The sequence below is a fragment of the Panthera uncia genome, chromosome C2 (genome assembly GCF_023721935.1).
Source record: "Panthera uncia isolate 11264 chromosome C2, Puncia_PCG_1.0, whole genome shotgun sequence".
Taxonomy (NCBI): domain Eukaryota; kingdom Metazoa; phylum Chordata; class Mammalia; order Carnivora; family Felidae; genus Panthera; species Panthera uncia.
In genome coordinates this window covers 127,208,808-127,236,066 of record NC_064810.1, presented here as the reverse complement: position 1 = coordinate 127,236,066, position 27,259 = coordinate 127,208,808, and the positions used below count along the sequence as shown (strand labels likewise).

At 39.8% G+C, this 27,259-nt stretch overlaps 2 protein-coding genes across 8 annotated transcripts in view; one reads left to right on the top strand and one right to left on the bottom strand.

Annotated features, from left to right (window-relative positions):
• Positions 1-20,610, bottom strand: part of ACAD11 (acyl-CoA dehydrogenase family member 11) — a 92,562-nt gene extending 71,952 nt beyond the window's left edge. For both annotated transcript variants that reach the window (XM_049629815.1, XM_049629816.1), the window contains exons 1-5: positions 20,281-20,610; positions 12,788-12,887; positions 10,017-10,142; positions 9,244-9,405; positions 7,515-7,679 (exon numbers count right to left, since the gene is read on the bottom strand). In XM_049629815.1, coding sequence (XP_049485772.1) covers positions 7,515-7,679; positions 9,244-9,405; positions 10,017-10,142; positions 12,788-12,887; positions 20,281-20,429 — 702 coding nt within the window. In that variant the 5' untranslated portion in view covers positions 20,430-20,610. The remainder of the gene's footprint in view (positions 1-7,514; positions 7,680-9,243; positions 9,406-10,016; positions 10,143-12,787; positions 12,888-20,280) is intronic.
• A 478-nt stretch (positions 20,611-21,088) lies between these two features.
• Positions 21,089-27,259, top strand: part of UBA5 (ubiquitin like modifier activating enzyme 5) — a 14,659-nt gene continuing 8,488 nt past the window's right edge. For 2 of the 6 annotated variants that reach the window (XM_049629826.1, XM_049629825.1), the window contains exons 1-3: positions 21,141-21,419; positions 22,744-22,789; positions 22,899-22,988. In XM_049629826.1, coding sequence (XP_049485783.1) covers positions 21,259-21,419; positions 22,744-22,789; positions 22,899-22,988 — 297 coding nt within the window. In that variant the 5' untranslated portion in view covers positions 21,141-21,258. Of the gene's footprint in view, positions 21,420-21,451; positions 22,288-22,743; positions 22,790-22,898; positions 23,046-27,259 lie in introns of those variants that run through there. The other 4 variants (XM_049629830.1, XM_049629827.1, XM_049629829.1 and 1 more) reach the window with 4 other exon arrangements.

The window sequence follows — 27,259 nt, the reverse complement described above, 5'->3', positions numbered from 1 at the left end:
AGGGGTTCAACAACAGACTAGATGAAGATGAAGAAAGGATCAGTGACCTAGAAAATGGGGGAGTGAAACTCACCAAAATCTAACAGCAAAAAGAAAAAAAATTTAAACAGTGACAATAGTTTAAGGGACCTATGAAACACCAAGTGGAATGACATTTGTGTTATAGGGGTCCAAGAGAAGAGAGAGAGAGAAAGGAACAGAAAACTTATTTGAAGAAATAATGACTGAAAATCTCCCTAACTTAGGGAAGGAAACAGAGTTGCAGATGCAGGAGTCCAGGACCAGACAGCTTTACTGGTGAATTCTATCCAACTTTTACTAAGATTTAATATCTATCCTTCTCAAACTCTTCCAAAAAACTGAAGAGAATGGAATGCTTCCAAACTCATTTTATAAGCCAGCATTACCTCGATACCAAAGATAGGCAAGACACCAGAAAAACAGAAAATTACAGGCCAATATCCCTGATGAACATAGATGCAAAGATCTTCAACAAAATATTAGCAAACAAATTCAACAATACATTGAAAAGATCATACAACATGATGAAGTGGAATTTATTCCAGGGATGCAAGGATGTTTCAACATGTGCAAATAAATCAATGTTACATACCACATTAAGAAAATGAAGGCTAACAATCATGTGATCATCTAAGTAGATGTGGAAAAAACATTTGACAAAATTCAATATCCATTTATGATAAAAACTCTCAAAAAAGCTATTATAGTGAATGTACCTCAACCTAAAAAGGCCCATATATGATAAGCCCACAGCAAACATACTCAATGGTAAAAAGCTGAAAACTTTTCCTCTAACAATCAGGAACAAGACATGAATGCCCACTCTTGATACTTTCATTCAACATAGTGTTGGAAGTCCAGAGCAATTACGTGAGAAACAGAAATTAAAATGCATCTAAATTGGAAAGGAAGAAGTGAAACTGTCACCATTTGTGGACAATATGATTCTACACATAGAAAATTCTACAAGACTCCATCAAAAAAAAGTATTACAATAAACAAATTCAGTAAAGTTGCTGGATACATAATCAACATACAACACTGTTGTGTTTTTATGCTGTAACCACAAACTATCAGAAAGAGAAATTAAGAAAACAGTTCCACTTACAACTGCACCAAAAAGAATAAAATACTTAGGACTAAGTTTAACCAAGCAGGTAAAAGATCTGTATAATGAAAACTATACAACACTGATGAAAGAAACTGAAGAACACACAAACAAACGGAAAGATATCCCATGCTCATAGATTGAAGAATATTATTAAAATATCCATATTATCCAAAGCAATCTATAGATTCAGTGCAATTCCTACCAAAATTCCAGTAGAATTTTCCACAGAAATAGAACGAAGAATCTTAAAATTTGTATGGAAGCACATGAGATCCCATATAGCCAAAGCCACCTTGAGAAAGAATAAAGCTCGAAGCATCATGCTTCCTGATTTCAATTACAATGCTATAATAATCAAAACAGTATTGGCACAAAATAGACATAAAGATAAATCAAACAGAATAAAGAGCCCAGGAAAAAACCCCACCCACATATGGTCAATTAATTTGTGACAAAGGAGGCAAGAATATACAATGGGGAAAAGACAGTCTCTTTAATAAATGGTATTGGGAAAATTGGACAGCCACATGCAAAAGAATGAAACTGAACCTCTATCTTTCACCATACATAAATGAAATCAAACTGGATTAAAGACTTGAATATAAGACCAGAAACCACAAAATTCCTGGAAGAAAACATAGGCAGTAGGCTATTTGACGTTGCTCTTGGCAGTATATATATACATATATGTATACATATATGTAACTGATTCCAGGCAAAGGCAACAAGTGCAAAAATAAACAAATGGAACTACATCAGACTAAAAACCTCTACACAGCTCTACAAACCTCTACAAACCTCCTTTATTGAAAGGAAACTCAATAAACTAAATAAAATAAAATTGAAAGGAAACTCAATAAAATAAAAAGGCAACCTCCTGAGATATCTGCAAGTCATATATTCATAAGGGGTTAATAGCCAAAATAGATAAAGAACTCATATAATTCAATAACAAAAAAACAATCTGATTAAATGACAGGCAGAAGATCTAAATAGACACTTTTCCAAAGAAGGCATACAGATGGCCAACAGTCACATGAAAAAAATGCTCAACAACACTAATCATCAGGGAAATACAAATCAAAACCACAATGAGATATCATCTCTCACCTGTCATAATGGCTATTTTCAAAAAGATGGGAAATAGCAAGTGCTAGTGAGGATATGGAGAAAAGGGAACCTTTGTGCATCACTGGTGGGAATGTAGATCGATGCAGCCACTATGAAAAACAGTATGAAATTTCCTCAAAAGAAAAGAGCACTACCACATGATCCAGCAACTCTACTTCTGTATATTTATATGAAGAAAATGTAGACGTTAATTAGAAAAGATATATGCACCCCTACGTTCACTGCAGTATTATTCACAATAGCAAAGATAGTAAAACAACTAAAGCATCCATTGGTGGATGGATAAAGATGTGAGATACACACACACACACACACATTGGAATGCTATTCAGCCATAAAAAAGAATGAAAGCTTGCCATTTGTGACAACATGAATGGACTTTGAGGGTATAATGCTAAGTGAAGTGAGTTAGACAAAGGAAGACAAATACCATATGATTTCACTTATATGTGGAATCTAAAAAAACAAAACCAACGAACAAGCAAAACAAATATAACCAAACTCATACATAACATGCAGAGAGCAGACTCATAGTTGCCAGAGGTAAGAAGGTATATGGTGTGGGTGAAATGGGAGAAGGGGTTAAGAGGTACAAACTTCCCCATAACATAAGTAAGTCATGAGGATACAATGCACTAGAGTCTAGAGTCAACAACATTATATTGTATATTATGTGACTACATATGGTGAAGGGAGAAACAATACTTATTGTGGTGACTGTTTCATAGTATATGCAAGTATCAAATCATTATATTGTACACCTAAACTAATATAATGTTAAATATCAATTAGGCATCAATAAAAACAAATTAAAATAAAAACTGAAGCACAAAGAGAGGTTAAATTATTTGCTTTAAGGTCACATTGTCAGAGAATAAAAATTAAGCAGAAACATAGGATATAGAAATAGTGATTAATTAAAATAAATTCTTTCAACTTAGATTGATTCAGAAACATAAACACCTGCTTCATAAATGCTACAGTCATTGCTTTAAAGGAGGTAATAGGGTAGCATGTCCCCATTTATTGAGCATCCATATGGACTCTAGAGACGAAGATAAAAAAAAATTAAGACATAATCCTTATCCTCAAAGAAAAAAAATAAAAAGCCTTCAATCATAGTGTTAGGAATATATACAGGTGAGCACATACATACACATATTCAGCTCGCTATAGTCCAAGGATTGATTTTCTGATTTGTGGAGTGCCTTCACAAAAAAAGCATATAATCTAATATTTTCCCATTTACTTATGAAATCTAAAAAAGCGAGGTGGAGGGGTGCCGGGCTGGCTCAGTGGCTAAAGCATGCAACTCTTGATCTTGGGATCATGAGTTCAAGCCCCACACTGGGGGTAGAGTTCACTTAAGAAAATAAATAAATAAGAAGGGCATTAAAAAATAAGTAAATAAAAATAAAAAATGAGGTGGAAAAGATAAACTATTAAGCTATTTCACAGCTTTCAATGCCAGCACAGTGTATCTTTCCCTCTGACTGCTCTTACAGTTCATTTTGTAGGACATACTTTAGCACTTGGATATATATTGTTCTCTGCTGTTATATATTTTTCTCTACAGTTGTGTTTCGACCTCATTAAGAGCTGTACTTCCTTTCCAACTCCATCTTTCAGAGCAAATAGTTGGTAATGAATAAATGCTAGTTGACTTGTACTCTGCCAACCATATGTTACTTCCATAAAAAATTAGCTACAATATTTAAATAGGAGGCAGAAATTAATTAAATTTAGTAATTATGAGATTATTGGGTATAAAGTAGAAGAAATTTTACTAGATACCATATAACTCTAATAAAAGATAAAGATACATGTCACAAATTGGTATTGCAGAGAAATAGCTTCATGCTGTGCCTCTAGAAGTTGTTTCTTTTTTAAAAAATAGTTGGAAGAACTACTGAATATTCTGCTTATCTAAAGGAAGTTGACACCTGTTTGGCAACTTTAATCCTATAAGAAGTGGTTTTCAAGAATAAATATTGTCAAAATGTCAATACTACCCAAAGCTATCTACACATTCAATGCAATCCCAATCAAAATCACACCAGCATTCTTCTCGAAGCTAGAACAAGCAATCCTAAAATTCACATGGAACCACAAAAGGCCCTGAATAGCCAAAGTAATTTTGAAGAAGAAGACCAAAGCAGGAGGCATCACAATCCCAGACTTTAGCCTCTACTACAAAGCTGTAATCAAGACAGCATGGTATTGGCACAAAAACAGACACATAGACCAATGGAATAGAATAGAAACCCCAGAACTAGACCCACAAATGTATGGCCAACTCATCTTTGACAAAGCAGGAAAGAATATCCAATGGAAAAAAGACAGTCTCTTTAACAAATGGTGCTGGGAGAACTGGACAGCAACATGCAGAAGGTTGAAACTAGACCACTTTCTCACACCATTCACAAAAATAAACTCAAAATGGATAAAGGACCTGAATGTGAGACAGGAAACCATCAAAACCCTAGAGGAGAAAACAGGAAAAGACCTCTCTGGCCTTAGCCGTAGCAATTTCTTACTTGACACATCCCCGAAGGCAAGGGAATTAAAAGCAAAAATGAACTATTGGGACCTCATGAAGATAAAAAGCTTCTGCACAGCAAAGGACACAATCAACAAAACTAAAAGGCAACCAACGGAATGGGAAAAGATATTTGCAAATGACATATCGGACAAAGGGCTAGTATCCAAAATCTATAAAGAGCTCACCAAACTCCACACCCAAAAAACAAATAATCCAGTGAAGAAATGGGCAGAAAACATGAATAGACACTTCTCTAAAGAAGACATCTGGATGGCCAACAGGCACATGAAAAGATGCTCAACGTCGCTCCTCATTAGGGAAATACAAATCAAAACCACACTCAGATATCACCTCACGCCAGTCAGAGTGGCCAAAATGAACAAATCAGGAGACTATAGATGCTGGCGAGGATGTGGAGAAACGGGAACCCTCTTACACTGTTGGTGGGAATGCAAACTGGTGCAGCCGCTCTGGAAAGCAGCGTGGAGGTTCCTCAAAAAATTAAAAATAGACCTACCCTATGACCCAGCAGTAGCACTGCTAGGAATTTACCCAAGGGATACATCAGCATACGGGCACTTGGACCCCAATGTTTATAGCAGCACTCTCAACAATAGCCAAATTATGGAAAGAGCCTAAATGTCCATCAACTGATGAATGGATAAAGAAATTGTGGTTTATATACACAATGGAGTACTACGTGGCAATGAGAAAGAATGAAATATGGCCCTTTGTAGCAACGTGGATGGAACTGGAGAGTGTTATGCTAAGTGAAATAAGCCATACAGAGAAAGACAGATACCGTATGTTTTCACTCTTATGTGGATCCTGAGAAACTTAACAGGAACCCATGGGGGAGGGGAAGGAAAAAAAAAAGAGAGAGGTTAGAGTGGGAGAGAGCCAAAGCATAAGAGACTCTTAAAAACTGAGAACAAACTGAGGGCTGATGGGGGGTGGGAGGGAGGGGAGGGTGGGTGATGGGTATTGAGGAGGGCACCTGTTGGGATGAGCACTAGGTGTTGTATGGAAACCAATTTGACAATAAATTTCATATATTTAAAAAAAAAAAAAGAAGAAGTGGTTTTCTAATAGGAGATTAAAAATTAAAAGGGAGTAACCATTTAGTACTTAGTGTTTTTGCCATTATTTTCAGCGTATTATGATTAATCCTAAATTTAAACATGTTGGTAGATGACACAAAATTCAAGAGATCTAGGTCTGAATTTTTCCTTCCTTGCTTAAGCAATGAGTAGAAAAGTACATGGTTACAGAACCCATAGAAAACCCTGAATTATTCAAAGATAGGCTCTTAAAATATTAGACACTTCTATGGTACAGATCAAATACAGGCCTGATCCTGCTAGGTTTAAAGGTATAAGCTTTAAAATTTTTTGTAGGTTATGGGGCACCTGGGTGGCTCAGTTGGTTAAGAAACCAACTTGGGCTCAGGTCATGATCTCACGGTTCGTGGGTTTGAGCCCCACGTCAGGCTCTGTGCTCACAGCTCAGAGCCTGGAACCTGCTTCGGAATCTGTGTCTCCCTCTCTCTCTGCCCCTCCCCCACTCACTCCCTGTCTCTCTTTCTCAAATATAAATAAACGTTAAAAAATTTTTTAAAAATTTTTTCCAAGTTATTAATTAGCATTGTTTAATTTTCCTAATCTATATTTAACAAAGTTATTTCAGAATTCATCAGTGCCATTAACAAAAGTCTACGCATACACATTTATAATTACATACACATAATTTTAATATCAAAATTTACTTTCCTATGTTTTCTGTCTTGCTGGTGAATGTACTCACGTCTTTATGCTATATTTGAATTCTTACTTGATACAGTACTACTTTGAATTATGACAGCAATGTAATTTACAATGCTATTTTTCTCCTGTCCTCTTCCTGTATGGAGAGAACATGAAATCCAGAAGCTTAGCACGTGAATTCAGAGCAGTTCTTACTGCCCTAAAACATCTCAGCATCTGAGAAAATTAATCAACCCAGAAAAAACTCTTTTTAACAAGTAGGATTCAGGAAACTATAAATCTTTCACATTAATGTCAGAATTAATATCTTGTCCAATGGCATACAGGTAATGAGGAGGACTGAGATGGTTTCCTCGCTCCCACCATATTCCTCCAATCCCAGACTTCACAGTCTGTGCTCAGTGGAGGGAGGTTATAGTTTTTAATTGTTTGAATCTTTTATAAAGATAACACTGTGTACATTTACACAGAGCAAGGTCACGTTAAGCTCATATAATTCTTTCAAACCGTCAAAAGAGGCGTTTGGAATTCTGTCCTCTCTGAGCTTATAATAGTCACATTAAAAATTCTTCATGAGATAAGAAAAGGGAACTGAAGGTGAACCAAAAGAGCAAGAATATGGGTAAGCTAAATACTTGTTGTAGATGAAAAACTTTTCTGAAGAAAACAGTGACATGCATGTAAGTTCCCAAATCCCCTTTAAGCAGTAAGTCAGATACCCTGAGGATTGCACTTGGCCTTAAAAGTAGGCAGTTACCTATGCCATAAAATCTGTAGGACTCATTTCTGAAAGTTTTGAGTGGTGAAGACAGTACCAAAGAGGAAGAGTGAGGTTGGGTTGGGTTGGGCTCCATTGGAACCCTGAGGGGAATATCTAGCTAGTACTTGTGTCCCAAGTCAAAAGTGCTAAGACCTAATTAATTTATTATAAATACAGCTTAAATACCTCTGTAGGGTGGAAAACTATGTTATCTAGTTTGTAGTCTCCATGAATCAAATTTTCTTCATTGTCATTATCTGGCAAGTTTTTCATTAGCCAGTGAAATAGCTGGTTCATGGCAAGGATGTCCTGATGAGCTGCAGCTTTATATTGCTCTATCCAGGTTGATACCTAAAGATATATAAATAAGAAAAATTGTAAAGTTGAACATAGAACTTAGGTTCTAAATTTAAACAAAATTCAATCATATCAAATTTGGTTTTATTCCTCAATGCTCCAGACAAATCCCTCTAAGTGACGTTCACATGAACCTAAAACATTTAAATCTCCCTTCCATCTAGTTCCCTTTTACTAACTTAGATTTTTATCAGGAAAAAAAATACTGGCACAGGGATCAAGAAATGTGGGTTCTAGCCTCTATTCTGCAACTATTTTGTGAAAGAATAAAAGAATGTACACAAACACATATATACACAAATAAAAAGGTATAGCAGATTTCTGGAAGGGTCACAAGAAACAAGTAATCTCTGAAAAAGGAAATATGGGGGCTGCGAGAAGAAGGGAGATTTTTACTTTTCATTTTAATACTTTTTCTTATTACCCACAGAATCTTCTAAATATATTTCAGGTATAAGGAGTGCAAAGACTTTTTATTGTTCTTAGAATCAAATACAAACAAATCAAATTATACTCAAAGTCCTCCATCAATTGAAACCATATTTTTCATCAGCTCATAGTTCTCTCCCCATTGCCCAAGGTATCTCTGGTCAACTTAGTGCAGTAAAGACCTTCATCTGTGGAATCATACAGACTCAAGTATAAATTATGCCTAAGCCACTTATTCACGTATTATTTGATATGCAGTAGCCCTTAGATTCCTCATGTGCAAAATGAGGGTAATAAATAATACCTATGTCTTAGGGTTATTACGAAGATTTTAAAAGAGTAGGTCAGCAAACTACCTACCATGGGGCCTGGCATAGTGTGAGTACTCTCTAAATCTTACTCCCTTCTCTCTTCCCTTAGCCCCCCTCAAAAAGACAGAAAGACAGACAGACAGACAGACATAGGCAAATAGTCCCATCCATATCTGGTCTTGCTGTCTCTTTGGTTTGAAATGCTCACCATCTCTTTCCTATCACTCTAGATTTTCTCTTTACTTAAATACACAGTGCAAGACAGATCTCTCCCACAAAGCTTTCCCCACCCAAGTAAGGGCACACTGATATGCACCCTCTAAATAGAACAGCTCTCATGATGAGTACCAAACAATTTACTACTAGATTATATACTCCTTTATTCTATTTTCAAGTTTCACATAAATGAGATTCATGTATAGGTCTCTCAAAAAAATGTTCCTTTAGGGGAAGAACTTATTTCTATTTTCTTGATATTTAACAGTGTACCCAGGAAGTATTAAACACACACAATCGTGCTTAATAAATGTTAACTTCAAAAGGAAAACTGTATAGAAAACATATTGATAAATTAAGTGAAGAGGCAGAAAAGCTTTAAATTTGCATCCATGTACATGTTGTTAGTTACAGAAGCTTAGGCTGAACAAACCTGATCTAAAAATATAAAATTATTTTCTGCTAACAAAAAGCCAATATAAAGGTTGATATTAAAAGCTATACCCAAGTTTCAGGAAAGTATAATGGGTTTTTATTTTGACTAATCAAGGATATTATTTCCAAGAACTTGAGAAAAGGAGCTCTTCATGTGGACGCATTACCTGTCTTTTGCAGTACCCAGCACCTCTACCATATCCTTCCAGCTGCAACGACTGTACATTCAAGGAATGTAAACGAGCCAAGGTTTCTATCATGGCCACATATATGGCTGAGCGTTCTGCTGGGCTAACTCCAGGAATTGTAAAATCACGAAAGATTCGGCCCTACAGAAACAATTACAATAGATAATTTAAAACAAAATACATTTTTTCACTCCAATTACTTGTAATGTCATAATCCCCCATTGTCCACAAAAAAAAAAAATCAGGATAACAGTTTTCCAACAAAACAATTCTTTGTAGAATATGCTAGAAAAACATTCACTTAGGAAAACATGTTTAATAGAATATGTATGCCAAAGGGAAAATACAACGATATTCCAAAATGAACTTAATGGACAAAACTACTCTCAAGTTACAGTTTACAAAATAATTTTTTTTTAAACACTTTGAATTTATTGTTCTTAAGGGATTGATATTCTCTTTGGAGTAGTATTTTTCTGTCCACCATCTGGAGGGTTTGGTTATTGCCACTACATATAGCTCTTTATTGCCATCTGGAGGAAAATTTGAGAATAAGTCAACACGTGCTAATTACTAAATTTGTTCCTAGTCTATTTCATCCCTCCTACACTGCCTGTGCTCAAATTCAAATGAAAGTTTAAGCCCTTGCAAAGCAAATTACCTAAAATGTTAACTAATAAACTATTATTTATTAACATCTAATTTTCACGATTAAAAATAAAAGCAACAATAAAGATTAAGTGTTAATTTACCTGCACATGTTCCATCATGTAAAATTCTGTTCCAATGATAGAAGCATCACTGCAGTACAATAAAGGCTTGGGAACGGGGAATCCAACTGAAAACAAAGCTTTCTGGACTTTAAATTCTCTATCAATCTAAATAGGATGATGGATTATTAAAAAATCAGAAACACAGAAATTTAAGTTAAAAAAAATTTTTTTTGATGTTTATTTTTGAGAGAGAAAGACAGAGTATGAGCAGGGGTGGGGCTGAGAGAGATAGAGAGGGAGACACAGAATCCGAAGTAGGCTCCAGGCTCTGAGCTGTCAGCACAGAGCCTAACGTGAGGCTCAAACCCATGAACTGCAAGATCATGACCTGAGCTGAAGTCAGAGGCTCAACTGACTGAGCCACCCAGGTGCCCCAATTTAAGTTTTAATTAATTTTTTTTAAGTAATCTTTACACCCAGTGTGGGGCTTGAACTCCTGACCCTAAGATAAAGAGTCATGTGCTCTTCCAACTGAGCCAGCCAGGTACCCTAGAAACACAGAAATTTAATAACTATTTGTGACCTTACATTAATGCTAGAAATCAATTTTATTTAAAAAATTTTTAAATATTAGGGTGCCTGGGTGGCTCAGTCAGTGGCTTCGTCAGTTTGGGTCATGATCTCACATTTCGTGGATTTAAGCCCTGCATTGGGCTCTGCTGACAGCTCAGAACCTACAGCCTGCTTCAGATTCTGTGTCTCCCTTTCTCTCTGCCCCTCTCCTGCTTGCACTCTGTCTCTCTCTTTCTCTCTCTCAAAAACAAATATGTAAAAAAAATTTTTTTAATTTTTTAATGTTTATTATTTATTTTTGAGAGGGACAGAGAGAGAGAGAGAGAGACAGAGAAACAGACAGAGTTCAAGTAGGGGAGAGGCAGAGAGAGAGGGAGACATAGAATCCGAAGCAGGCTCCAGGCTCTGAGCTGTTAGCACAGAGCCTGACATGGGGCTTGAACTCACGGACCATGAAATCATGACCTGAGCCAAAGTCAGATACTTAACCGACTGAGCCACCCAGGCACCCCTACAAATCAATTTTAAAACAGTATCAACAAATGACCTGGGGGGTAATATTTTCCTTAAAAGTAGTCATGTAGTCATAGCAATTATTACAATTATAAATTAGGCCAGCACTAAAAAAAAAAAAAAAAAAAAAAGAAATTTAATTAGTCTAAAGGACAGCACATGAATGGGGCTTCATCCTGGCTCTGCTCATATGAAGGCAACAGTTCCTGATCACAATATTTCACAAATTTCATAATATTTCACAAAGAGATGTTCTCAGCAATTCACGGCTCACTGGCTTGCTCTCATTTACTCTTTCTTTTTCTGTCTCTCAAGGGGGCTCAGGCAAGTCTCTATTCTAAGGCTCTGAGCACAGTCAGCTACATGGTGCTGGGGGAGGCCAGTGAGTGTTGGTAGAAGGGAAAAGCACTAGCTTTTCTGGAGATCTAAAGAGGTATTTGTTTCTAAAGCAGAGGATGGGAATCCTTCCTGGTATCCAAGGCTGCCATGGAGTTCAAGATAACCATGGGGAAAGGAGGCAAAGAGACGTAAGCTAACACTGAAACAGGAACCCAATATGATAAAAGGGTCTCCTCAACCAGGACAGATATATGAGCCTATCACTCAGGACCTCAGGACATGGCTCACAGCAGAGCTGTGATGCTGACTTATCTGGCCCCAGACTCAGCGGTGACTGATGACTTCTAAGGAGGAGAAACCACGCAGCTCACTTTGACAGCTGTAATAAAGCAGCAGTTGATAAAGATTAACTAGAGCAGGGACATGACTAAACAATGACCAAGGTGAGAGAAGCCAGCAGAGCCATAGGCTGTGACAGAAGTGTTTGTAAGCACCCTGGTGCTGGAATGATGACCTGAGCTGAAGTCCAATGCTTAGCCAACTGAACCACCCAGGTACCCCTCCTCAAGTCCTTTTTAAAAACAAAAAGGGATACAATTCAAGTGAAATCTTCATCTGATAAATAAAATACATTATCTATTATTTAATAACATGAGATGACTTTTAAAGCAATTTAGGGGCGGCTGGGTAACTCGTTGGGTTAAATGTCAGACTTCGCCTCAGGTCACGATCTCACAGTTCATGAGTTTGAGGTCCACACTGGGCTCTGTGCTGACAGCTTGGGTCTTGCTTCGGATTCTCTTTTTCCCTCTCTCTCTGCCCTTCCCCTGCTTGTGAGTGCTCTCTCTCAAAAATAAACACTTTAAAAAATAAAAAATAAAAGCAATTTAAAATGTTTTTTTTGTGTGTGTGCATAAAAAGCATTTATTTGTCAACAAAGAATTATTGCATTTGTAGAGGTGCCTGTATGGCTCAGTTGGTTGAGTGTCCAACCCCTGATTTCGGCTCAGGTCATGATCCCAGGGTCACGGGATCGAACCCGGTATTGGACTCCACACCAAGTGTGGAGCCTGCTTGGGATTCTCTCTTTTTCTCTCTCTGCCTCTCTCTCTCTCCCTCTCTCCCCCGACTCCTGCTCCTCTCCCCTGCTCATGTACTCTAAAATTTTTTTAAAAAGGGGGGGGTGCCTGGGTGGCAGTTGAATGTCTGATTCTCGATTTTGGCTCAGGTCATGATCTCACATTTCATGAGTTTGAGCCCTGCGTCGGGTTCCGTGCCATCAGCAAGGAACCTGCTTGGGATTCTCTCTCTCCCTCTCCTTCTCCCCTGCTCTCTTTCTAAAATAAGTAAACTTAAAAAAGAATTATTGCATTTGTACACCATACCTTATGTGCTTTAGGAAGAAGTGATCCAGATGGTTTTTTTCTGAGTACATATGCTTGATAGCCCTTCTGGAGATAAAAGGTTGGATTGGACTGTCCTGATCTGGGTAAGAGTAGAGAAAAGGTCTATTACAAAGATATATTTTCCTTCCCCAAATGCTACCAAGATGTCAAAAGAAGCACAAAATGAAAATAAATAAATTTCAGTGCTGGGAAATCAACAGAGGTGCTACTAGCAGCTCAAAACACTAGTTTTGGGATGATATAAAGCAGATAACACAGTGGCAGCTGGAAAATCTGTAATCCACAGAGGTAGAAGAGAGGACCTCACTCCCTGCCTGTAAATCATGAATTTTATCAGTAGTACCCCTAGAACAATGCCTAGATCTAAGTAAATGAAGGCTGGGAAAAGAAATTGTATGTGATCAGTCAGAAAATTAATTAAAGGATGCTGGAATAGGTGGGTAAATGGCTCCTCATCTGCTGTTAGAGATATAACCCCCAGATGCTTCACCAAGGCTAGCACCTAAGTATAGCTCTCCACAATGGGAATTCTGGTAAGAGAGAAGTGTCTGGACCAGGGTGAACATCTGGGCCAGGGAAATACAACAGTGCCCCAAGGAACTCATAGATACCAGGGCATTGGCTTTCCCTGCAAGGAGAGCAAAAATTCTCACATGGACTAAAAATATCGTCCAGATATCAAAACTATTCAATTTACACCTTCATTCACAATATAGCAGTTTAGAATTACTCAGCTTTTGAAGATTCCAAAAGCATGAAAGAGAGGCCTTAAACAAATAATTAAAAGAATCAGTCTCTGAAGTAACAGGTAATAGGAAGTGAAAAAAAATCTTTGAAGTTTCTCCCTAGGCCTTTAGCTTCTATCTGCAAAGGACAAAACTAGTACAGATTGAATGCAGTAGCAGCTCCATTGTCTACATCTTTCTTCTACAAGCCAGACCCATCCTTCCCAGGAATCATATCTAAGAACACTGATTTTGGCACCATCTAAACCTGTGTGGGTGCCTTTTAACATGGAAAAATAGAGATCATTGCCAGTGGTCAAGAATGGGATCACCTCAAGCTATGTTGATTATTGGGACATGGGAAAATTTATTTGTGATGCTACAAAGAGCAATGAAACTTACAACATTTTTTTTAATGCCAAAAGTCTGATTGATGCATTTTTTGATGATGCAATCATATATGAAGTACCAGCCTTTCAAGATAGTAAATGACATAAGTGAAATATAAAGAAAAAGCAAAAACCTTTTTATTGAAGATAGAGTTACCATATGACCCAGCAATTCCACTCCTAGGTATAGATCTAAGGGAACCGAAAATACATTTGTATAAAACCTTGTCCGTGAATGTTCATAGCAGCATTATTCACAACAGCCCCAAAATGGAAATAACCCAAATGTCCATTAATAGACGGATGTATAAACAAAATGTAACACAGCCATATAATGGACTGTTAGCCATAGAAGGAATAAAGTTCTGATACATACCGCAACAAGAATGGGCTTTGAAAACATGATGCTAAGTGAAAAAAAGCCAGTTACAAAAGACCATGTGTTATATGATTCCACTTCTTTGAAATGTCCAGAGTATGTAAATCCATAGGGACAGAAAGTGGATTAGTGGCTGCTAAGGGATGGGAGGAGGGCAGAATTGGTAGGTAAGGATTGCTTTCTAGGTTGATGGAAATGTTCTGGAAATAGAGGTACGGGTGACACAACATTGTGAATATACTAAAACCCACTAAGTTGTATATTTAAAAATAGTTCAAATTTTAAATGTTATATAAGATAAATTTTGTCTCAAAAAAAATCCCAGTGACACTATACTTCAACAGATAAATTAAAAAATACATATTTCTGTTAAAAAAATCTCACCAAATTAAAATCTTCTCCTCTGTGTACATATATACTATGGTTCCTAAAAAGAACCCCCCAAAATGCAGAAGCCCACCTTGGGAAGATCATCACCAACACTGTGCACATAGTAATGGCTAACTTTAATCACTCTAAACATCAGGTTGCCATATAATCCAGAAACCACTGATGGTACCAATATGATAAGAATCATCAATAAGCCAATAGCCATAGCTATTGTTTAGGAGTTGGACAAGATATTTGGTGCTGAAAGAAATGTGTTGCTATAACCAAAGAGGTGGTATTTTTGATTTGCCAAATCTTAGTTAACAAAGATGGAATCTTCGTATTTAAGTATGCAGTTAGGGAAATTCACTCGGCTGGAGAAGACTTTGATTAGACAATCAGTCTCACAAAACCTAATTGACTACCCTCTGCACTAGTTCACTTGGAAACATACAAAGTCAGGGGTGTCTGGGTGGCTGTCAGTTAAGTGGCTGACTGTTGATATTAGCTCAGGTCATGATCACATGGTTTGTGAGCTTGAGCCCTGCATAAGGGCTCAATGCTGACAGCACAGAGCTTGCTTGGGATTCTCTCTCCCTCTCTCTCTGTCCCTCTTTCCCCCTCAAAATAAATAAATAAACTTAAAAAAAAGAAGAAGAAGAGGAAGCATATGAAGTCAGGAAATACGGTTTTGCAGCAGGGCAACATCAGATGAACTTCTACAGCAGGGGCATCACAGTAATCCATGCAGCATTCTAGGATCTACTCGGTGACCCCTGTGTCCCTTTGGTGATGGCTCAGGTTCTAAGAAACGGGACCACATAGGTTCCACCCTGGCTTAGAAGCCTCATGTTCCACAGGAGCTATTGTCTCTAGTAACATTCTTCTGGACACAGCTCCCTGCTTCCTGGCAAGGGACATGAGCAGGTACAAGAACTTGCTACACTTAGGGAAGCCCAAAGTACCCCACCAGATACTTAGAGTTCATTTCCAGGACTTCTAGTTTAGATTACAGTTTATCAATTACATATTATTTTTACCAGAAGTAATGTTGCCTAGAAACACAGCTGACATGCCACCTTTAAGGAGTTACTAGAGTAACAAAGCTAGAAAGTTAACTTAATTTGTCCATAGAGAAGGAGAAAAGGTTCTTTAAGCCTTTCTTCACATCTTGCTAGATAAGTCTCAGGCCCACAAGGTCATCCTACTGGGCGGTTTCAGCTGCATCTCCAAGCTTCAGAAACTTAGAAAAACCTATAGGAATTTTCTTTCGAAAGCAAGAAATTAGAAAAAAGCATCAATCCTGACAAGGGTGTTACTTATGTGTGCAGCTATGTAGGCAGCCATCTTGTCTCTTGTCCAGGGATAAATCTGAAACTATTCAAAATTCACTGATCTTTGATATCATTCCATCTCCTTTGGTATTGAAACCACTGGTGGAGTAATGACTGTTCTGATTACGTGCAATACCACAGATCGTACCAAATGGACTTTGACCTTCACTATCTGCTCTGACAGTCAGTTTAGTGTGTCCATTCAGGTTCACGAAATTGAGCAATGATACAGGATAACAAGTAGTTTGGAAAATTTGAACTAATAAACATCACTCCTGCACACTTTAGAGTTGTATAATTGAACTTTTTTTCATTAATTTTTTAAATGATTATTTTTGAGAAAGACACAGCATGAGCAGGGGAGGGGCAGAGAGAGAGGGCGACACAGACTCTGAAGCAGGCTCCAGGCTCTGAGCTGTCAGCACAGAGCCCAATGCGGGGCTCAAACCCACAAGCCATGAGATCATGACCTGAATGAAGTCAGACATTCAAATCGACTAAGCCACCCAGGTGCCCCTAAAGTAACTATTGATGTTGATGCTAACAGCATTTTAAATGTATTTGCTCTAGATAAGAGATCAAGAAAATTAAAGATTAAAAGACCACTGTCATGGTGTTCGAGCATGGAAAACATTGAGTATCCAGTACAAGAGGCTTAGAAGTAGAAAGCTAGAGATTAGAAGCAGAGAGGCAAAATATCCCCTAAGGACATGCTCTGATCCTATATTTTCAACAGTAAGGCCATGGTGGAAGATGAGACACATCAATGCAGAATCAAAGATGAAGTCAAACAGAAGAACCCTGTTGCGGAACCATGACTGCAGAAATAGACGAAGCTGACCAAAACAACATAACACATTCCACAGAGTTATGAAGTCTGAAAGATCCTAATTTGTAGAAAGATCAGTGACAGTTTTTAAAAATCATATTTGAGCTATTACTAGACATTTTGAATACTTGAATACACACAGAGGAAGAGAATAATACAGGTTCATTCTATTCATATGATAAACAAATGGAAAGTGCTATTCATTTTAGAGAACAAAGTTTTGGGTTTTTTTTTTTTTTTTGGTTTTTTTTTAAGAGAGAGAGAGGGTGGGAGAGGAAGAAAGAGAATCTTAAGCAGGCTCCATGCCCAGCATGGAAAAATGACATGGGGCTTGATCTCACAACAGTGAGATCATGACCTGAGCCGAAATCAAGAGTTGGACACTTAACTAGCTGAGCCATCCAGGCACCCCGAACAAAGTTATTTTTAAATTGGCATCATTTGTTGGGGGGGGGGGGGGGTTGGAGCCCAGAGCACTTAGTATAAGACTGCCCCTCTGTAGTCCCAAACACTTCACTTTTCTTATTTCCCATCACTTATATCACTACTGTCATTAACCCCCCAGGATTTGTCTCATCTTTTTTTTTTTTTTTTTTTTTTTTCTTTTTTTTTTTTTAAGTAAGCTCTATGCCCAATGTGGGGCTTTAACCCACCATTATGAGATCAACAGTCTCATGCTCTACTGACTGAGCTAGGCAGATGCCCCTTATGTTCTTTATCCTTGTTTAGGTCATCAACAAAAGTCCCAGATTCCCATATCACCACTTACCTACTATACTCTAATTCCCATAAGGCTCTGCACAGGCCCTGTTTTGTCTTCTTCTCCCACCCTCCCCTCCCCCAACTCCTGATATCTTTTCTCTGTGCCCCTGGAACTCACTGTCTTTCAGCATAATCACAAACAGCTTCACTCTCATCTCTGAATGGACACTTCACCTTCTCGCTGTGACTAAAGTTTGAATGTTCCATGAGGCCCCTGTTTCCTTTGCAGGCTTATTACATGGTAGATTCCACCCCCCTCCCCCACATCACCTATCCTGTAGGCCTGGAGATGGAGTCTACGTCCCTCTTGATGCTCATCGCCACTTGCAAACTTTTTGCCCTCCCTCCTGCCTAAACCCTTCAATCCAGCTTTGAAACTCATGTTATGAGACTACTGCACTCTACCCTTTCTTGTTGCAACCAACTGCTCTTAAGTCACTCCCCCTCATTGCCTACTGATTCACTATTGCTCTTATTTACACTATTCCTATCTTCATTAATAATTTCAAAATCTAGTCAGATGTTCATCTAACACTCAGGACTGTGTCAGTTCCTTGAATTCTTCTACTCCGGTGATATTTTCCTTTATACTACTTCAGTCACCTACTCTAGGGGACACACCTTACACACCAATTCAAGCACTGCATAATCCATCCTCGTTAAGCATTTCTATCTCTGACCATTATCTTTTCACTCACTCCTGCTGGTTGGTACCTTGATTCCAACAATCCTTCAATCCTGGGAACTACCATTCATTGATCATACTATCTTTTAGCATCCTTCAGCTTCCTCTTCCCCCACATCCTTCCTTCACTCGTTTAAATTTGATGGTCAATTACATAACCACCCTCTTGAATGCATCTTTAATATACTTATTAAACCCCTCTCCAGATTATTTGCTTGGCTTCCCCCATTCTGGTTTTTTCCCCCTTAATGTTTATTTATTTTGAGAAGGAGCGTAAATGCACAGGGTGGGTGGGGAGAAGGAGGGGCAGAGAGAGAGAGAGGAGAGATAAAATCCCAAGCAAATTCCTGCTAAGCGTGAAACATGAAACCGATGGGGCTGGTTCTCAGGGAGATAAGATCATTGACCTGAGCCAAAATCAAGAGTCAGTTGCATAACCAACTGAGCCACCCAGGCAACTGCCGCCCCCCATACTCCACCCATTCTAGTTTAAGTCCAACTCTTTGCCTGCACTCATATAGCTGAACCCAGCTGGAGAAAGAAACATGGTCGGTATCACATGCTGTGGGAGATGCAGGAGAGAAGCATCAAAGGAAAAGACTTCAAAAGGGAAGGGCTGGAGAAGGTATAAGGCCTTAGCATGTTTACACAGCTGAACACAGCTGGCTGTGCTGTGGCTTGTAAGGATTGCCTAGAGCCATTAACGTTGTCTAGGGTCAGATCCTCCTTCACACCTGACCCTTCCTAGTGTTATAGAAACCAATTAACTTCAAATTCAACCTTGAAAAGCTAAACCATTAGATTGATGAACACACTTGCTTAGCTGACTTTATGCACATAGTCTTCCGCAATTATCCTAATAAAAAGAAGCTTCATTCTGGAGTCGGGGCCTCATTCCGACTCGAGTATGAGGACCTTCACTTAACTGCACTTTGCGGACTCATCTTTTGCGACTCCGGCCATACTCCCTGCAACAATACTCAATATCATATGCCTCTGGCACTTATCACTGGCATTTGTATTCCATGACTACTGATTTATGTGAAAATAAAAACAGTGGTAAAGGAGATGGATCAGAGAGTTTTGTGGTATAGAATTAAAAGGTAACACATCCCAATAGATACTGGAGGCTGAAGTAGGCGTAATAAAAAACAGCTTAGGTTTCCAGCCTAGAAGCCTTGTGTTGTAAACACTGTTTAAGACCTTTCACCTACTATTATGCAATTTAATTATCAAAAGGAGCAAGTACTTATTGCAGATCAGGAAACTAATTCTCAGGGAGTTTATATAACATTAATATTCCCAGTCATTAAGTGGCAGATAGAATTTCCTGGAAGCCAGCACTGTTTCTATAGTTCTGCCTTTATCACAATACTATTTTTAGAATAAATTTTTTTTAAATTTGTTTTTTTATTATAAAACAGACCAGAGCCAGATTCATGGTGGAGAACAGTATTCTCAGGAGCGTCATCCAGTTCCATTCCCTCACTTCAAAAAGAACTGAAGCCCAAAGTAGTGCTGTGATTTGCTAAGTGGAAGATCTAGGATTAGAATTCAGGCCCACCAGCTGGTGCCATTAACTCAACCTTCGAGAACATTGCCAATTACAACGGAATTGCACCTGTTTCTCAGAAAAAAAAAAAAAAAAAGATCTAACGGTCACCTAACAAGTTGAGAGAAAACCTCTTTATATTATCCCACAAAGCTTCCAACCTTAATTGCCTCAGTGAATCTTCCAGGTACAGGATTGCATCCTTCAACAAAGATTCCTTCTCATAGCTGGACTCATGAATGTTGTGGTGCTTCCATTATTGTCCTCGAATTGGAAATACCCAGGATGAAATGCAGGGGACCACTGACGGCAGCCCCCACCTACAGAGCGAGTCAGTGCAGGAAAAGAAGCGGGGACGGGGGGAAATTGCGAACCCACCGTGGGCCAAAGAAAGAAAAGCACACTGTACAGATTTGTTTCCGCTGGAGGAGAAGGCCGGCGTCGATACCTGTATTGAGCAACGGTCAGGTGGGCCTCTGGCTCGGCCCCAAAGCCGGGCAAGTGCTGGTTTAGATAGGCCTCCAGGGACCCGGTGTCGAACTTGTGCTGGGGCAGCACTTCGGTGGTCTCGGGCTCGAGGGAGGCACCGCCCTCCATGACTGCCTCTGTCGGCCGCCTAGATGCAGAATGCACAGGCCTTCCGCGCTGAGACCTCTGGCCTGAGGAGTGCTACTCCACGGCTTGGGGGCGAGGTCCTGACGCGACGGGGCGGGAGTGGCCCCGACGCGACGGGGCGGAGGTGGCCCCGCCTCTCCTGCCAATCACACACATCCCTGGGCACCGTGGTTGAACAAGATTGGTCCCTGAATCTGGTCATTCAGGCTCTAGTCGGGTTGTGGGAGATAACCTCCATGTGCTCGCATTTAACAATTTCAGTCAGCCTCACAGTTGGAGGCCGCTATTCTGAAGAAGGTAAAGCCACGTTAATCACTCCTAATATGAAGAGGCCTCTTCTACCTCCAAATTTCACGAACCGACAGGCGGAAAAGACCTACTGGGTCCGGTTCAGAAATGGGCCCGTCGAGACCTTGGGCCCAGGAATAAAAGATCCTGGGTGTTTCTCCTAACCGCCCGGCTGGAAAGGCACCATCAGAGGCCGCCGGCTCCGGTCGCTAAGAACTCTGGCCCTGGTGCGGCCGGGTCTGTTAGGACCGGCCGAAGAAGGAAGCAAAGAGGAGCGGGTTTTTTTTCTGAGGGGGAGCGGTGACAGCAACGCACCGGAAGCGGTACAGCGGCCGGACCCCGGGAGCGGCGGCGACGTGTCGTTCGTGAGGCGGTGGGAACACTTCCCCAGGGTTCTGGGCTAGGAAGGCCGTGGCTAGGTGCCTTCTCGCTTACCCCTCGCGGGGCCAGCAGGCCTAGCAGCGTGGGGCGGAGGCGACGGCGAAGGCCGGGGCTGGGAACGTTGGCGGCCGGCGTCCCAGCCATGGCCGAGTCTGTGGAGCGGCTGCAGCAGCGGGTGGAGGAGCTGGAGCGGGAACTGGCACTGGAGAGGAGTCGGCGGGCCTTGGGGGGCGGCGACGGAGGCGGCGGCCGGGTCCGCATCGAGAAGATGAGCCCGGAGGTGGTGGACTCCAATCCTTACAGGTGATCTGCGTTGCGGGTGGGAGGCCGGCGAGGGGGCGAGGTCAAGGTCTCCGGGTGGTCAGGAGTGAGGCGCTCCCATCCTGTGCAGCTCACGCCGCCGTCCACCTTCCTCTTCTTGAGTCCTGTTCCCAAACGCCCGGGGCCAGGTCTCAGTACTACTCGGTATTCTTCCTCTTAAGAAACAAAACCCGAGCGAACCAGCCATATGGTGCTGCTCGCCGGCCGGCTGAGGACACGCGGCCCGTTTCCTAACGCCCCTCCCTCTGTTTTTAGTCTGCCTCGTTGTGCATAAAACTGATAGTAATAACTTTCAGAAGATATTAAATATAAAACCCGCTAAGCATAGACTTCGAGTTTCATAAAGGCTTCTCAAAATTTCAAAATTGGGGGCGTGGTGGGAAAGCACAATTAGCTTTAGTTTTAAAGCTGTTTGACTTTACCAATACTGTCAGCCGGCTCGATACAGTGCAGGGGTTAAGAGGAAGGTCTCTAGAACCAGAATGATTCGATTCAAATCCCAACTCTTAGTAGCTGAGCAACCATGGGAAGTATTTGTGTTTAGTAGGGACCAGTGGTACGAGTGAAATGTTCAAATAATACCTAAAACTGAAAATCCAGAAGTAACAACGTTAGCATGCTATTTAGAGATGTGTTAGTAACAGTTGAAAATGAGGAAGGAGAGGAAAAGGGACGTGGGGGCCAGGAGCTTGCAGAATTTTAGCAAGCCTGGTAGAAGTATTTGACTCTTTAAAGTGTAAACGAATGGGAATTTTATGTATATGGGTTTAAATACACACACACACACACACACACACACACACACACACACACACATATTGAACTCAAGATAACAGAGCAGACTAACTAGGTAAAGTACCTCTTAGAGTCCTTGGCATACAGTAGGTGCTTACTAAAAGTAGACGTCATCCGTTTTGGGCAGATACAACTGATGTTAAACATTAATCTGAGTGTTAAATGTTAAATACATATGCTAAGAAAGCATGGGAAAATGTTGAAATTTTACTTTGACCTGCCTCATCTAGACACTTAACATTTAAGTCAATTGTTTTTGACCTTGGCTGCCCATTAGAACATCTGAGGTGCATTTTTAAAAAATCTTGTTGCACAGGCTACACTTGGAAGCATCTTCAGGCATGGGTGTTTTTAAAGTTTCCCAGGTGATTTAGTCTCACCTGGTAAAGGCAGGCCGAAAGATTTCTTTTAAAGCATTAGTAGTGATTGAGTTTGTGTTTTTCTGGGATGATGTATGTTTATCTATATCACATATTAAAAGATTGTAATTTAAAACTTTTTTTGTTTTAAGCCGCCTGATGGCATTGAAACGAATGGGGATTGTAAATGACTATGAGGTATGATAAACCTTTCCAAGTTTTCGAAGATGATTTCAGTAAATGAAAATAATTTCTGACATTTTTGATGAAAAGTTAACCAACAAATGTATAATTTTGCATTTCACAGAAAATCCGTACCTTTGCTATAGCAATAGTAGGTGTTGGTGGAGTTGGTAGTGTGACTGCTGAAATGCTGACAAGATGTGGCATTGGTAAGGTAAAAACATTTCTCTCCTTGTCATGTAGGGAACTACTCACTTATGGAGTGAATCAGGTACAAATTAGGAATTTTTTCCTCATTACTAATGGTTTATTGATTTGTGGTGTATTTATTTGGATTGTTCTTTCTACCCAAAGGAGTTAAGACGTAACCATATCCAGGGGCACCTGGGTGGCTCAGTCGGTTAAGTGTCCGCCTCTTGATTTCAGTTCAGGTCATGATCTCACAGTTTGTGGGTTTGAGCTCCACATCGGGATCCTCTCTGACGATGTGGAGCCTGCCTGGGATTCTCTCTTTCTCTTTCTCTGTCTCTCTGCCCCTCCCCTGCTCACTCTCTCTCTCTTCTCTCTCAAAAAAAAGAATAGATAAAAAAAAGACATAATACCACCCAAATGGGAGGTGATATTAATGCTAATAAAACAAGGAAAATCTAAATTGTCTTCAGGAATTTTTTGTTTGGGGTAATAGATTACAATTTGGACTTAAGTGTTTTAGATATAGAGCTTTGAGAAGAAGGCAGTTAATAACGTGTGAAACAAAAACATGTAACATAATTTTTTTTAAGGTTATTTATTTTGAGAGAGAGAGCGCGCGTGACCATCTGAACAGGGGAAAGGCAGGGAGAGAGAGGGGGACAGAGAGAATCCCAAGCAAGCCCCACACTGTCAGCACAGAGCTTCATGTGGGGCTCGATCCTAAAAACCATGAGATCATGACCTGAGCTGAAATTAAGAGTTGCATGCTCAACTGACTGAGCCACCCAGGTCCTCCTAACAAATTTTATTTATTTATTTTTGAGAGAGAGAGACAGTGTGTGAGTGGGTGATGGGCAGGCAGAGAGAGAAGGAGACACAGAATCCGAAGCAGGCTCCAGACTCTGAGCTGTCAGCACAGAACCCAGTAAGAGGCTTGAACTCACCAACCACGAGATCATGACCTGAAACAAAGTTGGATGCTCAACCAACTGAGCCACCCAGGCGCCCCTAACAAATATTTTTTAAACATGCTTTATACAAGATGAACTAGAAAGCATGTACCTTTCTTACTTTTTTTCCCCAAAGAATAGTGGCCTTTTATTATTCAGAAATACTTTTAAACCTTTTAGTTGACAGGGTTGTATTAGTTTCAGGTGTACAACATAGTAATCCAACAGTTTTATACATTACTGATTGCTTATCATAAGTATAGTCGCCAGCTGTCACCATACAATGTTATTCCAATATTATTAACTATATTCTCTATGCTGTACTTTTCAACTCCAGGTCTTATTTTTACCCAAAGAAAAATAATTTGAAAAGATATATGTACCCCTGTGTTTACAGCAGCCTTATTTACAATAGTCAAGATATGGAAGCAGCCAGCCCAAGTGTCCCTAGATAGATGAATGGATAAAGAAGATCTACGTAGGGTCTGTGAGTGTAAAATGGAATATTAGCCTTATGAAATCTTGCCATTTATGACAACATTGATGGACCTAGAGGGTATTATGCTAAGTGAAATAATTCAGAGGAAGACAAATACTATATGATTTCACTTCTACGTGTAATCTAATAAACAAAGTCTGTTAAATACAGAGAACTGGTGGTTGCCAGAGGGGAAGTGGGTTGGGAGGATGGGTGAGATAGGTGAGGAGGATTAAGATAGAAAAACTTCCAGTTATAAAATAAATACCTCTCTTACTCTTGAAATTGAACTGGAAAATGTTCTAGGTTGTTTTTTGTATGTATGTTTGTTTTGTTTTAATTTAAGATTTTATTTTTAAGTAATGTCTACACCCAACATGGGGCTAGAACTCACAACCCGGAAATTAGGAGTTCCACAGTTTACCGACTGAGCCAGCTAGGTATCCCTTTAGATTTTTTTAACCTGTACATTTTTATTTAACTTATACTTTCTTTTTTTTACTTTTTTTCCTAAAATTGATGTAAGTTGTGGGTAGGAAAAAGAGGTAATCTTATACTAGAAATTAGTATACCTACCAATTTCAGATTTATAAAGCCAAAGTCCATGATGTTAGATTCCTAGTGGTTGAATACCAAAACTTTCCACAATTAATTTTCACCCCTTTGTCATTTTGATAAAGCAAGTATTTTCCCCACAGAGTTTATCAGTGCTTTTTAATATGTTGGTCCATCCCATACCCCAAATTATTTTTTTAAAGTTTATGTATGCATTTAAATTTATTTGAGAGAGAAAAAGAGAGAGAGGGAGTATTCGAGTGAGCAGGGGGAGGGGGAGGGGCAGAGAGAGAGGGGGAGAAAGAGAATCACAAGCAAGCTTTGAGTAGTCAGGTGCAGAGCAGAGCTGAGGTGGGGCTGGATCTCAAGAACCATAAGATTGTGAACTTGAGCCAAAATCAAGAGTCAGATGCTTAACTGATTGGGCCACCTAGGTGCCCCCCTCCCCCCGCCATGCCCCAAATTCTTAAAGTAGTTTCAAAGTTGGCATTCATTTATCAATATAGAAAAGGCAATACAAAAATACTGAAAATGTTTATTGACCTTTTAAAGTTTTTCAAGAGGTTTACAAAAGCCAGCCACCAATTGCTTAGAGCTGACATAAGAACCCTGGCTGATTGATCTAGGATAGTAGATATCCTAGAAATTGAATTTCTCAGGTTTGAGTGTGCATCAGAATCACTTGGAAGGCTTCTTAAAACATAGATTGCCAGGCCCTACCCTGGTGGTTTTGATTCTTTAGGTTTCGATTGGAATTGGAATTTCAAACAAATTCCCAGGTGATTCTGATGTTCCTAGTGGGGGTAGGGGAAGGACAGACTTAAAGAACTGCTAGATCCTTGGCGCATCTGGGTGGCTCAGTAAGCATTTGACTCTTGATTTTGGCTCAAGTCATGATCTCACAGTTTGTGAGATTGAGCCCTGAGTTGGGCTCTGTGTGCTGACAGCACAGAGCCTGCTTGGGATTCTGTCTCTCACCCGCCCACCCCTCTGCCCCTCCCTGGCTCATGCTGTGCGCTCTCTCTCTCTCTCGCTCTCGCTCTCGCTCGCTCGCTCTTGAAATAAACAAACTTAAAAAAAAAAAAAAAGAACTGCTAGATCCTTGCTACTCAGTCTGATGTCTAAATTAGTAGCATCAGCATCACCTGGGAGTTTGTTAGAAACAAAGACTTCCAGACCCTTCCAGATGTGATGAATCAGAATCTGTTATTTTAACAAATCTCCAGATGATCCACATGCATGTTAAAGTTGGGACAGTGCTCCTGTATTTCTGACGAGCTCCAGGTGCTGCTGATGCTGCTTGCACAGGCCACGTTTTGAGTAGCCAGGATCTAGAACAGTAGTTATCAAATATTGCTGTAACTGGAATCCCCTGGGAAGTTCAAAATTTTGATGTCCAAACTGGAATAGAATCAGAATTTCTGGGGATGGGACCCAGACATCAGTATTTTTTAAATGATGCCAGTGTACGCTCAAGTTTGTAAGTTAAGGATGTACGTAGGTAAGTTTCAGAACTCTTTTTTCAGTATGTGAAACAGATAAACAAGAAGCTAATTCGTGGGGTTAAGTAGGGAAGTGGAGAATTGGAGACTTAGAGCCCACTTCTCACCCCTGAAAGTTTCTGGAATACTTTGTGGTGCCTTGGACCATCAGATCTAGATTAGCTGCTTTATTGAAGATACAGGCCTAAAATGTGAGTGACTTATCCATGATAAGAGCTTATTAGTGACAGAGCTACAACTCACACCTCCTAACCCCAAATTTGGGAATTCCTGCACCTTATAAACCAGCTACAAGGCTGAAGAGTAAAATTTAATACTTGGCCTGACCGAATAAATATTGTTGAATGAGCTAAAATAAACTTTATTTTGGAGACTCTTAAGTCGGGTCAGAAAATTACCACAGGGGACAGAGGTGGTATATTTTCTAGCAAGATACTAAGGGTTACCTAGATGTTCTGCGGGATGAGTTAATTTTGTTGTTAATAAGATCCCCCCTTCTTTTTTTTTTTTTTTTTTTTTTTTTTTGTAATTTTAGCCATGCATAGGACAGTTGCACCACAAGCCACAGTCCCCCTTAACCACTGCTGTAGCCCTTGCATCTATGCTTGCCCTGCCTTTCTCCCCATTTTTGTTTTTGTTATTAAATTTAGGATGCTGAAAATTGTATTAAGAAGTCACAGGATTTTAGATTAAGAAAGGGACCTTAGAAATCTTTGGGTGCAACCTGTTCTTACTGATAGGAAATGGGATCTTTAAAAAGGTGTGTGTGTGTGTGTGTGTGTGTGTGTGTGTGTGTGTGTGTGTGTGT